Source organism: Triticum urartu, chromosome 6, assembly GCF_003073215.2.
Source record: "Triticum urartu cultivar G1812 chromosome 6, Tu2.1, whole genome shotgun sequence".
NCBI lineage: Eukaryota > Viridiplantae > Streptophyta > Magnoliopsida > Poales > Poaceae > Triticum > Triticum urartu.
Window position 1 is genome coordinate 403,364,466 of NC_053027.1, and position 15,127 is coordinate 403,379,592.

Sequence of the window (15,127 nt, forward strand, 5' to 3'; positions counted from 1 at the left end):
AGCCGAGGTAGCCGCCGCCGGTTTTCTGAGAAAAGCGGTTTCGGTTTTTTTAGAAACCCTAGTTTTCGTTTTTTTAAATAGATCAGTTTTCTCCTGTTTATTTATTTATCGAGCGTTCGCTCATTCGTTCGTTTTAACGGACGCGTTCATTGTTTAGTTCCAGTTAACAAACGTTCGTTCGTTAATCTGTTCGTTGTTTTTTCTTTTTCTCGGATTAAATCCATGATTTTTCTGATCGCGATTTCTGATCGGATGTTCGTTTTAGTTTAACTTTTCGCTCGTTTATCAGAATCAGGCGATTCAAGCGCCTGGAGTTTCGTCTCGAAATCCTCTTTCCTTTTAACCAACTCAAACAAATTTTTGCCTCTGTAAAAATTTCCCTAGATCCAGAATAGTAAACGAAGCCTGTTTCTTTTTCCATTTGTCTTTCGTTGCTTCGTACGATTTGGTTCTTTTTGCCAACCGCAGTTCTTAAGTTGAACTTTCTGGTTAGATCTCTTATTCGAGTTTTACCCGTGCATTAGATGAGTACTTATTGTATGCTTGTTTGTTCGCGATAGAGTATCCGGAGTGCGCCGCTTGCTACTTCGAATCGCTAGGTTTCACGGATCATCAGCAAGGCAAGTAACACTTTGATCATACCTCCTATTACCCAGTTTTTATTGCATTGGATCAATTCTCACACATTGCATGATTAGGATCTAATTAAATTGTGGGTTTGGGAAGTAGTTGAGGTAGTACCTATTACCTGTTTATTATCAAACCTTTGGGAGTTACTTCTACGTTTGCTTTTATGCCATGCTATGCTAGTAGAAGTGGATTGGGTGAGTGAAATCCATGACAGATGTGAGATTGATAATTTAATGGTTTATCTATGGTGGCAACTTAAATACACATCTGGGTGGATTGAGGCACCTGGGTATTCCCGCGATTGCCTGTTTTTCTTTTGGACCGCCACCCAGGCTCAAAGGGATCATGAGATTGTTCATACTAGAAACTTCTGTGTGCAACCACAAGCTACTATGGGCTCTAGCATAGTTGACTAAGTCATGTCAACTCTTACAATGGTAGACTAGCAGATGTAGGGGATGTAGTTTGGTACGGTCTACTCGTTCGTAAGGTGCTAGCGCTTCTGAAAGACTATGTATCGGTCATCCGTTTCTCAAACATCATGTAGTGCGAGAATCCTAACGAAGGAGATCGAGTCTTGTGGGGAAAAGTGCGCAAACCTCTGCAGAGTGTATAAACTAATCATGGTTAGCCGTGTCCCCGGTTATGGACATCTTGAGTATCTAGTACCTGGATTATCATGTGAATCTCATCATGTTACTCTAAATAATTTTGTTGTGTTTTTTAATGATGATGTTTAATTGGGATTGAGAATGTTGTCAACCATTCTCAATGTTTAACAACTACCATGATAGTTAAATAAAATTTATTCCTTTGTAGTAGGGAAAAATTGGCTTTACGCAAAACTGTAACCGTAGAGCTTTCCACCAGCCAAATATGCATGTAGAATAGCCTTATTCTTTTATTGCTCTCTATGTGTTACATTGCTAGCATATTCCCTGTGCTGACCCGTTTCGGGCTGCAACGTTCATGTTTCAGACTTTTCAGACGACGAGTAAGGTGCCTTTTAGGTCGTGGTTCTATACTCAGTGATACCATTGGAGTTGATGGACTCACTTATCTTCCAAGCCTTCCGTTGTTATCGTTATTAGATGGCCTTAAGCCATATTTATTGTAATAAGTTCTCTTTTGAGACACTCGATGTAATAAGTGTGTGATTGCTACTCTGCTATAAATCCTTCAAGTACTGTGTGGTGTCAGCATTACTGATCCAGGGATGACACCGGAGCATAGAGATTGGACCGTTTGAGGTCTGGTCGCTACAAGATGGTATCAGAGCACACGCTGACTGCAGGACACGACCACTAAGCCAAAGCCCTAGATCACAACTCTCTTCTCTTTCTGACCTCTCATCTTTTCTACTCTTTTAGGATGGTGGATGCAAGGAACAAGTTCATGCGACCGTATGAAGATACACCCTTTGGACGTCATTTGAAGGAAGTCACTAGATATCTGAACATAGGAGTACCAAGCTTCACGGGAACCTACAACGCCACATTACCTAAAGAAGAGCGCTGGATGATTCAGGTTCAAGTTCTAGGAAGGACGTTCATGCCAGTCACTGAGCCCATAGAGTTTTCATTTGATGCACCAACAGGGAGTCTAGGAAAGAGCATGGCAGCTCACATCGCCATGGGACGCATTGGAGAAGTTTACCGCAATGATCTCAAGGATACTATCTACCAGATTTGTGGGCACTGAGATGAGTACTGGGAGATGATCAGCACCAAGAAGGATAGATCAATTGCAGCTTTTATCCAGGAGTTAAACCAGCACATTCGACGTTAGGAGAACCAGATGTGCGCCGACATGATAGATCTGAAGAGGCGAAGACAAGAATCAAGGAACTGGAGGAAGAACTCAAGGCTACACGTGAAAATTATGAAGAGGAAATTGAAGTATTAGTGGGGAAGAATGATGATCTGATCAAGAACATTGGAATATTTATGGGAGACCCTACACCAGTAGAAGAAGACGAAGAACCCAAGGAGATTCGCCCGGAAGATTACATCATCATCGACTACACCGACTCGGATCCAGATGATAGTGATGATGACTATGTAGATGAAGCTGGAGCAGATATCATGGAGTCTGCAACCGAAGAATATTTCTAGTAGACCACCCCAACAGTAGTAGTAGTCCACCATGTAAATATAGTAGTCCGAGCACTTTTGCGATACTTAGATCGATTGTATGCCCTTGTTTGATTGAATGAAGTGAATTGTTTGCTTTTGCCTCATGTGCATATGGGTAGTGTTTTCTCTCTAGACCCCTCTCTATTCTTAAATCTCATCTTTTCTAAACCCTCAGATGCCTCCGAGACGTGACCCCGGATTTACCTTTCCACCGGAGCTCACCCAGTTGATCCAGCAGCAGAACACATTGATGCAGTTGCTAGTCCAGAATCAGAATCAGGAGAACAACAACAACAACCCACCACCACCACCACCTGTTGATCACTTAGCCCGTTTTCTTAGGCTAAATCCGTCGGTGTTTTCTAGTAGCACCGAGCCGATAGTAGCAAATGATTAGCTCCGCAAGACAGCAAGGGAGTTGACCACGGCAGGATGCACCGATGCGGAAAAGGTGAAGTTTGCCGCACATCAGCTTCAAGAACCCACAACATCATGGTGGGAGAATTTCACCGCCACTTTCCCTATCGACACTGTCACATGGGACCAGTTTCAGCAGGCTTTCCGTACTGCCCATGTTTCAGCAGGAGCAATGTCCATGAAGAAGCGAGAGTTTCGCAACTTGCGCCAAGGAGGGCGGACAGTTGGCCAGTATGTGGAGGACTTTAGTAAGCTAGCACGTTATGCCCCAGATGACGTTGCTACAGATGCAGGAGAAGTTTTTGGAAGGACTAAATGATGAGTTGAGCATGCAGTTGATGGTAGCAACCTTCAGCAACTACCAGGAGTTGGTAGACCATGCTCTCATGATTGAAGGGAAGCAGCAGCAAATTGAGAACCGCAAGAGGAAGTACGGACAAGGGAAGTACAATTCAGGAGCTCAGCAGAAGCCACGTTTTACCCCTAGACCGGGAGGACATTTTCAGCATACCCATGGAGGAGGTAGCTCGTACAATCATAATGGCACCAAGAATGGTAATGGTAATGGAGGAAGCAACGGCCAGAACTGCACCAACCCATCAACCCCAGCCAAGAGAGACATGAGCCAAGTCACTTGTTTTAAGTGCCAGAAGACCGGACATTATGCTAATGAATGTCTTGAAGCCCAGAATGGAAATGGCAATGGAGGCTCTGGGAAGAAGCCGAACCCTTTCAGCAGGGGACAGGTGAACCACGTAAATGTGGAGGAGGTTGAAGCCCAGCCCGATGCAGTAATAGGTAAGTTTTTGGTTAAGTCATTTACTACACTCGTTCTTTTTGATACTGGTGCATCGCATTCATACATATCAAGGGGATTTGTGGATAAGTATAAACTGCCAACCCAAGCCCTTAGGTCACCCATGTTAGTAACATCGCCTGGAGTAGAGTATATGGCTAGTCTATGGTGTGATCGGTTACCATTAAGGATTGGTAACTATGTATTTCCCTCAGACCTAATAGTATTGGAATCTCAAGGATTGGATGTGATATTAGGCATGGATTGGTTATCAAAGTATGAAGGGAACATTGAATGTGCCAGTAAGTCAATTTTGCTTACCACCCCAGAAGGGAGAAGGATCAATTATGTATACCAACATGTGCCGAAAAGGACTCAAGTAAATTGCCTAACAGGAGTTGTGCAGGAGGAAGTACCAGTAGTGAACGATTTCCCTGATGTATTTCCAGAAGAGTTGCCAGGCATGCCACTAGATAGAGATATTGAGTTTTTGATTGAGCTTTTGCCAGGCACAGGGCCAATATCTAAGAGACCATATAGGATGCCCGCAAAGGATTTGGAAGAGATTAAGAAGAAGATTAAGGAGTTACTGGATAAAGGATATATCCGCCCAAGTTCTTCCCCTTGGGGATCGCCAGTACTTCTAGTGGAAAAGAAGGATGTATCGTTAAGGATGGTTGTTGATTATCGAGGATTGAATGAAGTAACCATCAAGAACAAGTACCCATTACCAATGATCAATGATCTGTTTGATCGATTGCAAGGAGCTAAGGTATTTTCCAAGATCGATCTGCGATCAGGATACCATCAGTTGAAGATTCGAGAACAGGATATACCTAAGACGGCTTTTACCACCAGGTATGGGCTGTACGAGTATACCGTTATGTCATTTGGTCTGACTAACGCACCTGCATATTTTATATACATGATGAACAAAGTGTTTATGGAGTTTTTGGATAAGTTCGTCATAGTGTTCATTGATGATATCCTAGTTTACTCGAAGGATGAAGAGGAGCATAAGGAGCATTTGCGTTTGCTACTTGGTAAGCTCAGAGAACATCAGTTATATGCCAAGTTTAGCAAATGTGAGTTTTCGTTGAAGGAAGTTGGATTTCTCGGACACGTTATATCCGGAGAAGGTATAGTAGTGGATCCCACCAAGGTTGACACTGTGACAAATTGGGAAGCGCCAACAACAGTTGGAGAGATCCAAAGTTTCCTTCGACTTGCAGGATACTACCGGAGATTCATTGAAAATTTCTCGAAGATTGCAAAGCCTATGACGGAGTTGTTGAAGAAGGATACCAAGTTCATATGGACCAAGGAATGTGAGGCTAGTTTCCAGGAGTTGAAGAAACGCTTGGTGATAACCCACAAGTATAGGGGATCGCAACAGCTTTCGAGGGTAGAGTATTCAACCCAAATTTATTGATTCTACACAAGGGGAGCCAAAGAATATTCTCAAGTATTATAAGCTGAGTTGTCAATTCAACCACACCTGGAAACTTAGTATCTGCAGCAAAGTGTTTAGTAGCAAAGCAATATGATAGTGGTGGTAGCGGCAACAAAAGTAAAGACAGCAAAAGTAATGTTTTTGGTATTTTGTAGTGATTGTTACAGTAGCAGCGGGAAAGTAAATAAGCGTAAACCAGTATATGGAAAACTCGTAGGCACCGGATCAGTGATGGATAATTATGCCGGATGCGGTTCATCATGTAACAGTCATAACATAGGGTGACACAGAACTAGCTCCAATTCATCAATGTAATGTAGGCATGTATTCCGTATATAGTCATACATGCTTATGGAAAAGAACTTGCATGACATCTTTTGTCCTACCCTCCCGTGGCAGCGGGGTCCTATTGGAAACTAAGGGATATTAAGGCCTCCTTTTAATAGAGAACCGGAACAAAGCATTAGCACATAGTGAATACATGGACTCCTCAAACTATGGTCATCACCGGGAGTGGTCCGGATTATTGTCACTTCGGGGTTGCCGGATCATAACACATCGTAGGTGACTATAGACTTGCAAGATAGGATCAAGAACTCACATATATTCATGAAAACATAATAGGTTCAGATCTGAAATCATGCCACTCGGGCCCTAGTGACAAGCATTAAGCATAGCAAAGTCATAGCAACATCAATCTCAGAACATAGTGGATACTAGGGATCAAACGCTAACAAAACTAACTTGATTACATGATAAATCTCATCCAACCCATCACCGTCCAGCAAGCCTACGATGCAATTACTCACGCACGGCGGTGAGCATCATGAAATTGGTGATGGAGGATGGTTGATGATGACGACGGCGACGAATCCCCCTCTCTGGAGCCCCGAACGGACTCCAGATCAGCCCTCCCGAGAGGTTTTAGGGCTTTGCGGCGGCTCTGTATCGTAAAACGTGATGATTTCTTCTCTCTGGTTTTTTTCTCTCCGAAAGCAAATATATAGAGTTGGAGTTGGCGTCGGAGGGCATCCAGGGGGCCCACGAGGTAGGGGGCGCGCCCTAGGGGGGGCGCCCCCCACCCTCGTGAGAAGGGTGTGGGCCCCCTGGTCTTCATCTTTGGCGAGGATTTTTTATTGTTTTTTCTAAGATGTTCCGTGGAGTTTCAAGTCATTCCGAGAATATTTGTTTTCTGCACATAAAACAACACCATGGCAATTCTGCTGAAAACAGCGTCAGTCCGGGTTAGTTCCATTCAAATCATACAAGTTAGAGTCCAAAACAAGGGCAAAAGTGTTTGGAAAAGTAGATACGACGGAGACGTATCACTTGGTTACATCACCAGTGTTGATTTTGCCAGATCAGACCAAGGATTATGAGGTGTATTGCGACGCTTCACGTCGAGGACTTGGAGCAGTGCTTAGGCAAGAAGGAAGAGTTGTTTCGTATGCCTCACGACAGCTCAAGTCTCATGAGTTAAATTATGCTACTCATGATTTGGAGTTAGCAGCCGTAGTGCATGCATTGAAGACTTGGAGACATTTTCTCATTGGAAACCATTGTGAGGGTACACGGATCACAAGAGTTTGAAGTACATTTTCACGCAGAAGGAGTTGAATCTCAGACAAAGGAGATGGTTGGAACTCATCAAGGATTATGATATGAGATTGCATTATCACCCTGGAAAGGCTAACGTAGTAGTTGACGCGTTGAGCCGTAAAAGTCATGTCAACACCTTAATGACGGGAGATTTACCAAGGGAGTTAGCCGAAAATCTTCGTGAGCTATGTTTGGATATAGTTCCGAGAGGCTATGTAGCAACATTGGAAATTCAGTCTACTTTGATGGATAAAATAAGAGAAGCTCAAAGGACTGACAAGGAGATTGCTTCTATTACAGAGAAAATGAGCAAAGGAAAAGCTAAAGGATTTCTTAAGGATGAGCACGATACCCTATGGTTTGAAGACCGTGTGTATGTGCCCAATGACCCGGAGATCAGGAAGTTAATTCTGCAGGAAGCCCATGATTCACCATATTCGATTCACCCAGGAAATACCAAGATGTATTTGGATTTAAGGATACTTTCTGGTGAACCGGAATGAAGAAGGATATTGCGGAGTATGTAGCAGTTTGTGATGTATGTCAGAGAGTAAAGGCAGAGCATTAGAAGCCAGCAGGATTGCTACAGCCATTGCCGATACCCGAATGGAAGTGGGATAAGTTAGGCATGGATTATATTACAGGATTACCCAGAACTCGTTCAGGCTATGACTCGATTTGGGTTGTAGTCGATCGTTTAACAAAGGTAGCTCATTTCATTCCAGTGAAGACTACCTATACCAGTGCCACGTTAGCAAAGATATACATGACCAGAATCGTATGTCTGCATGGAGTTCCAAGGAGCATTGTATCAGATAGAGGAACCCAGTTTACCTCAAAGTTCTGGAATCAGGTGCATGAAACTTTGGGTACCAGGCTTGAGTTCAGTACAGCTTTCCATCCGCAGACAGATGGAAAGACCGAGAGAGTCAATCAGATTTTGGAGGATATGCTGAGAGCTTGTGCGCTAGATTACGGATCTAGTTGGGACGACAATTTGCCATACGCAGAGTTCTCCTATAACAACAGTTATCAATCCAGTTTGAAGATGGCCCCTTTCGAAGCCTTGTACGGAAGGAGGTGCAGGACCCCATTGTCGTGGGATGAAGTTGGAGACCGCTAGTTGTTCGGACCGGATCTGATTAAGGAGTCTGAACAGAAAGCAAGATTGATTCGCGATAGGCTCAAGGTAGCCCAGTCCAGGCAGAAGAGCTACGCAGATTCAAAACGCAAGGAGACAGTTTACGAAGTCGGAGACCGAGTTTATCTTCGAGTATCTCCACTTCGAGGAGTTAAGCGTTTTGGAGTTAAGGGAAAGTTAGCGCCACGTTTTGTAGGACCATACAAAGTTTTGGAGCGTATGGGAGAAGTAGCTTATAAGTTGGAATTGCCCGAAGGATTGTCAGGAGTTCACGACGTGTTCCACGTTTCCCAGTTGAAGAAGTGCCACGCAGAGATGGCTGATATACCGCTAAGAGATACAGTGCCACTGGAAGCGATTCAGTTGGACAGTGATTTGACCTACGAAGAGAAACTAGTCAAGATTCTTGAGTATGCCAGTCGAGTCACCCGCAACAAGGTTATCAAGTTTTGCAAAGTTCAGTGGAGCCACCACACGGAGGATGAAGCAACCTGGGAACGAGAGGAAGATCGGTTGAAGGACCACCCTCACCTATTTTCTAGCATCCCCGAATCTCGAGGGTGAGATTCATCTTAAGGGGGGTAGGTTTGTAACATCCCAAATTTTCAATTTGGAATGTTATACAATAGATCATCATTGCATATCATATTTATTTGCATTTTGGTTGATCCTAGAAATTTCACGCAACTCAAGAACCCTCGGAGAGAGTTGGGGATTTCGTTATTTTCATATTTGAGTTTCCTCAAATTTTGAAAATAGGATTATTTCATTTTATTTATTTCATCTTCAATTATTTCTATTATAAAATTGTGAGAGATGGAATAAAATGACTTTCCCAAAATAAAGAAATATTGAGGATTTAATAAAAAATCAAATAAGATTTTATTTTGGTTTTATTTGCTATTTTATTTGAATTTAGGAAAAATTGCACGTTTTCAAAATTGCATTTAGGGCCAAGAAAATGATCATCTTGTTCTAAATATTTTATTTAGACGGTGAAAATTTGTTTTGACATTTTTAGAATTTTATTTATTTCTCTAGATTATTTTTTAGTTGCAGTGTTATTGTTTCAAAAAAAAAGAGACCCCGCGCCCGACTGGGCCAAGGGCCCAGCCGAGCAGGCCGGCCCAGCCGCCGCCGCCGAGTCCGGGGAGGACACGCCTCCCGAGGCCGCCCCCTTACCCAAGTTCGCCGCCGAGCCCCCCCTGGAGCCCCACACCCGCTGCCGCCTTCCCACGCCACCCGCGCCGCCGCAGCCGCCGCCCGCGCCGCCTGTCGCCGCCGCCGCACGCCGCAGTCGCCGCCTGCCGCTCCGCTGCCGCACGCCGGAGCCGCCGCCCCACCGCCCCGCACCACCCGCTGCCACCCGGAGCCCCAAGCCGAGGTAGCCGCCACCGCCGGTTTTCTAAGAAAAGCCGTTTCGGTTTTTTTAGAAACCCTAGTTTTTGTTTTTTTAAATAGATCGGTTTTCTCCGGTTTATTTATTTCGCGAGTGTTCGCTCGTTCGTTCATTTTAACGGACGCGTTCATCGTTTAGTTCCAGTTAACGAACGTTCGTTCGTTAATCTGTTCGTCGTTTTTTCTTTTTCTCGGATTAAATCCGCGATTTTCTGATCGTGATTTCTGATCCGATATTCGTTTTAGTTTAAATTTTCGCTCGTTTATCGGAATCAGGCGATTCAAGCGCCCGGAGTTTCGTCTCGAAACCCTCTTTCCGTTTAACCAACTCAAACAAGTTTTTGCCTCTGTAAAAATTGCCCTAGATCCATAATAGTAAACGAAGCCTGTTTCTTTTGCCGTTTGTCTTTCGTTGCTTCGTTCGATTTGGTTCTTTTTGCCAACCAGAGTTCTTAAGTTGAACTTTCTGGTTAGATCTCTTATTCGAGTTTTACCCGTGCATTAGATGAGTACTTATTGTATGCTTGTTTGTTCGCGATAGAGTATCCGGAGTGCGCCGCTTGCTACTTCGAATCGCTAGGTTTCACGGATCATCAGCAAGGCAAGTAACACTTTGATCATACCTCCTATTACCCAGTTTTTATTGCATTAGATCAATCCTCAGACATTGCATGATTAGGATCTAATTAAATTGTGGGTTTGGAAAGTAGTTGAGGTAGTACCTATTACCTGTTTATTATCAAACCTTTGGGAGTTACTTCTACATTTGCTTTTATGGCATGCTATGCTAGTAGATGTGGATTGGGTGAGTGAAATCCATGACAGATGTGAGATTGATAATTTAATGGTTTATCTAAGGTGGCAACTTAAATACACACATCTGGGTGGATTGAGGCACCTGGGTATTCCATTGATTGCCTGTTTTTCATTTGGACCGCCACCCAGATTCAAAGGGATCATGAGATTGTTCATACTAGAAACTTTCGTGTGCAGCCACAAGCTACTATGGGCTCTAGCATAGTTGACTAAGTCGTGCGAACTCTTACAGTGGTAGACTAGCAGATGTAGGGGATGTAGGTTGGTACGGTCTACCCGTTCGTAAGGTGCTAGCGCTTCTGAAAGACTATGTCTCGGTCATCCGTTTCTCAAACATCATGCAGTGCGAGAATCCTAACAGAGGAGATCGAGTCTTGTGGGGAAAAGTGCGCAAACCTCTGCAGAGTGTATAAACTAATCATGGTTAGTCATGTCCCCGGTTATGGACATCTTGAGTATCTAGTACCTGGATTATCATGTGAATCTCATCATGTTACTCTAAATAATTTTGTTGGTTTTTTTTAGTGATGATGCTTAATTGGGATTGAGAATGCTGTCAACCATTCTCAATGTTTAACAACTACCATGATAGTTAAATAAAATTTAATCCTTTGCAGTAGGGAAAAATTGGCTTTACGCAAAATTGTAATCATAGAGTTTTCCACCAGCCAAATATGTGTGTAGAATAGCCTTATTCTTTTATTGCTCTCTATGTGTTACATTGCCTGCATATTTCATGTGCTGACCCGTTTTAGGCTGCAATGTTCATGTTGCAGACTTTTCAGACGACGAGTAAGGTGTCTTTTAGGTCGTGGTTCTATACTCAGTGATGCCGTTGGAGTTGATGGACTCACTTATCTTCCAAGCCTTCCGCTGTTATCGTTATTAGATGGCCTTAAGCCATATTTATTGTAATAAGTTCTCTTTTGAGACACTCGATGTAATAAGTGTGTGATTGCTACTCTGCTATAAATCCTCCAAGTAATGTGTGGTGTCAGCATTACTGATCCAGGGATGACACCGGAGCACAGAGATTGGACCGTTTGAGGTCTGGTCGCTACATATATGATGATGATGCACCCCGTGGTCCATGCTGTCCTCGGCTGTAATATAATTGGGCTTGATGCAGATCCTGTTAGCCCATTACTATTTGGACTGTATCATGTATTGATTTGGCCTTTTGGCTAGCCCATACATATCCATGGGCCTACCCTATTGGTATTCCTACATCAATGAGCGATCCTCACATATGCTTACATCATGCAACGTTGACACGAGCGTATTCCCTCCGATTACAAATATAAGATCTTTTGGATATTTTAATATCGCTACATTTGAATTGAAATGAGTTAACAAACACATTAAAATACGCCTATATACGTCCAAATAAGAAAAATGTTAGAACATCTTATAATATTGAACGAGGTGACAAGGACAAATGTACGCACGCACGTCACTTCGCAAATGTACGCGCTACATCATACACGTCCGTGCATGGGGCAAATGCAGATTTTTTCTTCTTGTCGCCAGAAAGAGCAAATGCAGACAAGAGGAGACAAGACTAACTAAAATGAACTCTGTTTTTTTTCTTTAGAGATGTGCCATGTTTATATTAATAATATCAACATATTACAACATACATGGCAGATTTGAGGAGAAATCCAAAGAGACAACCCACCAAGAGAAATTGCTAGAAGCAAAGAAAATTTATTGAAAAAATCTTCCTCGTCCTTGCATCCACCAACAAAACGACTATAATCTTCAGCCACCGCCGTCGCTAGAGCGTCCGTTGGAAAGGAGAAGAAGACATCTCCACCAAGCCAAGGTCCAAAAAAAAGCCATAGCAGCAAAACTGTGTTGTGAGCCTCTGACCAGGCGTTGCCACGAACGACACCGTGTCCGTGTGGATTGTCTACCGGAGCACATCTCCGCTCCTCTTGGGTCGCGATTCTGAAGTACTCATGAGGCAACGCTGCTGAGGGGCTCCAGAACCAGCAACCATCTTTCATCTTTGAAGAAACTCTAGGTGCACGATACCTTAGATGAGACCACCGCTGCAGCACCGTCCACCTCCAACACTAACACTTTCGGCTTCGTGACAACGCCGGAGGAACCGCTGACACGACGTGGACGAAGGCGAAGAAACATGACCCTCGACAAGACCTCCACCGCTGTCTTTAAGGCCTTGCCTAGACACACATCCACGACTCCTCGACACCGTCATAGAACGCCGTCAAGGCGATGACCCGGAAACTTTTATTCCTGACAAAGACATCGGCACCTGAACAAACTAGCCTAGACCTAGACACGAGCCAAAAGAAACCGGGGCTCCCAAACCCTGTCGCCGCCGTTGGGGCAACGAGCGGAGGGAAGGCGAGCCAGCGGCTGTGCCGGCCTAGGAACTGCCTCGTGTATCGCCTCGAGCGAGAGAGGGGAAACGGAACTGCCTCGCGTTGTTTATAAGGAGATCATGAACACTGTTGTTAAGGCCTTCAATTTCCTCTAACCAAAACCAAACAAGTAAAGTAATCTTAATTTGAAAAAAAAACAAGGAACAGGCCACACCACCCAACAAATTGCCTGATAACTACTACTGCTTTTGGACCGGCTGAAAGACACTTGAAACCAAAAACGAAGAACACATACTGTTGGCAATTCACTCGAGATCATCTCTGTTTAAACATGACACAAGGCGACCAAAAAAGGAAGCACGCGTGAACGAATGGTTTCACCGCATCCCCACCAACGCCGCTGCCGCCGCCGCCTCTTCTCATGGGAGCACCCGGTTGAACACCCGCGACACGTCCGACGGCCGGACGGGCTTCATCAGGAAATCCTCTGCGCCTTCCTCCAAGCATCTGATTATAAACAAGAAAAGGCACCGGCTTTAATCGACGTCTAGTTCCCCATAGAGCAGTACTTGGACATTGCAGTACTCTCCGTAAAGAAATATAAGAGAATTTAGATCACTAAAGTAGTGATCTAAACACTCTTATATTTCTTTACAGAGGGAGTAGAATTTAGACCTGCTGATCCTGGTCGGCACGTTCTCCGAGGACATGATCACCACGGGGATCTGCTTCAACGTGGATGACTCCTGCGCGATTTTTGCCTCGTAAACTAGATGTGATTTGTGGGAAAAGAAATTAAGATTGCCACTGGGCAGGACTTTTGGAGAAGAAGAAAAAAATAGAGTACCACGCACCTTGACCTTCTTTAGGAGCTCGTATCCCGTCATCTCCGGCATCCAGTAATCCGTAATTATCATGCTCACATTGGGCTCCTGGACGCGATCCCCAAACGCAGAAGCAGATCAGAAATACGTACTATTCAGAAGATACTAAAAATGCCAAAAGATTACATACAGCCAATAAAGAGACAAAGAGAGAAATCAAAGGCGTACCGATCCTAGCAGCTCCAGGGCCCTCTTCCCGCTATCCACGGCCGTCACTGCCCACGAAACCAACAACAGATGCACTCGGTCACTTCTCATGCATGCAAACGCGCACAGATTCAATGGCGATGCTGCAACCAGACCCACGATTGGACTCACCACGGAACCGAGAGCTGCGAAGGATGCCGGAGATGACGGCGCGGTCGACGGAGCTGTCGTCCACCGCGAGAACGTGAAGAGGCGCGCCGCCGCCGGCCCCCGAAAACACGGCCGTCGTCCCAACCACGCCTCCGGCGACGCTCGACATCTCGAAAGCTTCGTGCCGATCGCTAGGATAGAAAGAAGAAAGATACGCGCGCGAGTCTGTAGCAGTATCTCTCTCGTCTCCCGTGGGTCGTCACAATCAAGAAGGGGCCATCCAGGGTGGTGCGTTTATATGGAGGGCCGAGGGTGAACGAGGGCGAGGGCGAGGGCGACGGGTCTCGGAAAATAGAGAAGGTAGTGCAGCGCGGGAGATCCTAGTGCAGCTGTGCAGGGATCCACAGGATCTGGATACGGCACGGAGGCCGGATACCACACGACACACGTGCCGGACCGGATCGCGTGTACTTGTACGCGCGCGGCGAGTAAAGCGGAAATCTTCCTCCTGCCTGTCGCGGCCGAGGACGGACAGGATCTCCCCTCTTAAATACCACCAGTCCCTTTTGATGCGTCACATGATCTCCTCGACGATATGATTGTGACGATTCAGCTTAATTAGTAGATCTGTCCGTCCGAGCTCGGCCGATCTGTAAATTCATACCATCTGCATGTGCCATAAAACGTTTTCCCGGCCGGTGGAGATATGTTTGTCCCGGCCTGGCCGAGCTGCCTTCGGCTGTTGCCAGCTTGTGCATCAATAGCAATATGGCATCACCAACGCGGATTTTTAAACCAGTCTCAAGTGTTTGGAATTTATAACCCTCTAACATGGATAATGGATAACTATAAACTATATCAGTCGCATCGGTTCGGACGTATCCCATTCCAAAACACCATCAGCGGCCCATGCAATTTGATAAATTTTTGCCATTGTTCCCGTGTCAAACCCCAGCCTCTTTCCACCAAGCTTCGCCGCCCCCATCCATTTTCGAGGCCTTCCGCTGTCTGCCGCCACCGCGATGGACTCATCGGAGCCCATCTTGAAGGTTATTGTCCTACTGGATCCGGATCCCGTCCGCCATGCTTTCGTGCCGGTGAGTTTAGAGATTATCAAACGGCAAGAGCGGTGCGTGAAGGAGAGGGCGAAGAAGAAGGTGCAGGCGGCCGTTCAGACTAGAGCTCGTCCTCCACGAAGGACCACTGTGTC

The 15,127-nt window shown here is 45.1% G+C and overlaps 1 protein-coding gene across 1 annotated transcript; it reads right to left on the reverse strand.

Annotated features, from left to right (window-relative positions):
* Positions 1–12,646: 12,646 nt before the first annotated feature.
* On the reverse strand, positions 12,647–14,221 carry LOC125512123 (two-component response regulator ORR11). The gene is made up of 5 exons (XM_048677188.1): positions 13,939–14,221; positions 13,789–13,835; positions 13,591–13,668; positions 13,412–13,482; positions 12,647–13,243 (listed from the first exon to the last, which is right to left on the reverse strand). The coding sequence occupies exons 1-5, from the start codon at positions 14,084–14,086 to the stop codon at positions 13,156–13,158; spliced, it is 432 nt and encodes a 143-aa protein (XP_048533145.1). The 5' UTR covers positions 14,087–14,221; the 3' UTR covers positions 12,647–13,155.
* Positions 14,222–15,127: the final 906 nt, after the last annotated feature.

Coding starts and splice junctions, on each gene's coding strand:
- LOC125512123 (XM_048677188.1), bottom strand. CDS start 14,086: ATGTCGAGCGTCGCCGGAGGCGTGGTTGGGACGACGGCCGTGTTTTCG. Junction 13,483..13,590: donor AGCTCCTAAAGAAGGTCAAG/GTGCGTGGTACT, acceptor AAAATCGCGCAG/GAGTCATCCACGTTGAAGCA. Junction 13,244..13,411: donor GTGCCGACCAGGATCAGCAG/GTCTAAATTCTA, acceptor GTTTATAATCAG/ATGCTTGGAGGAAGGCGCAG.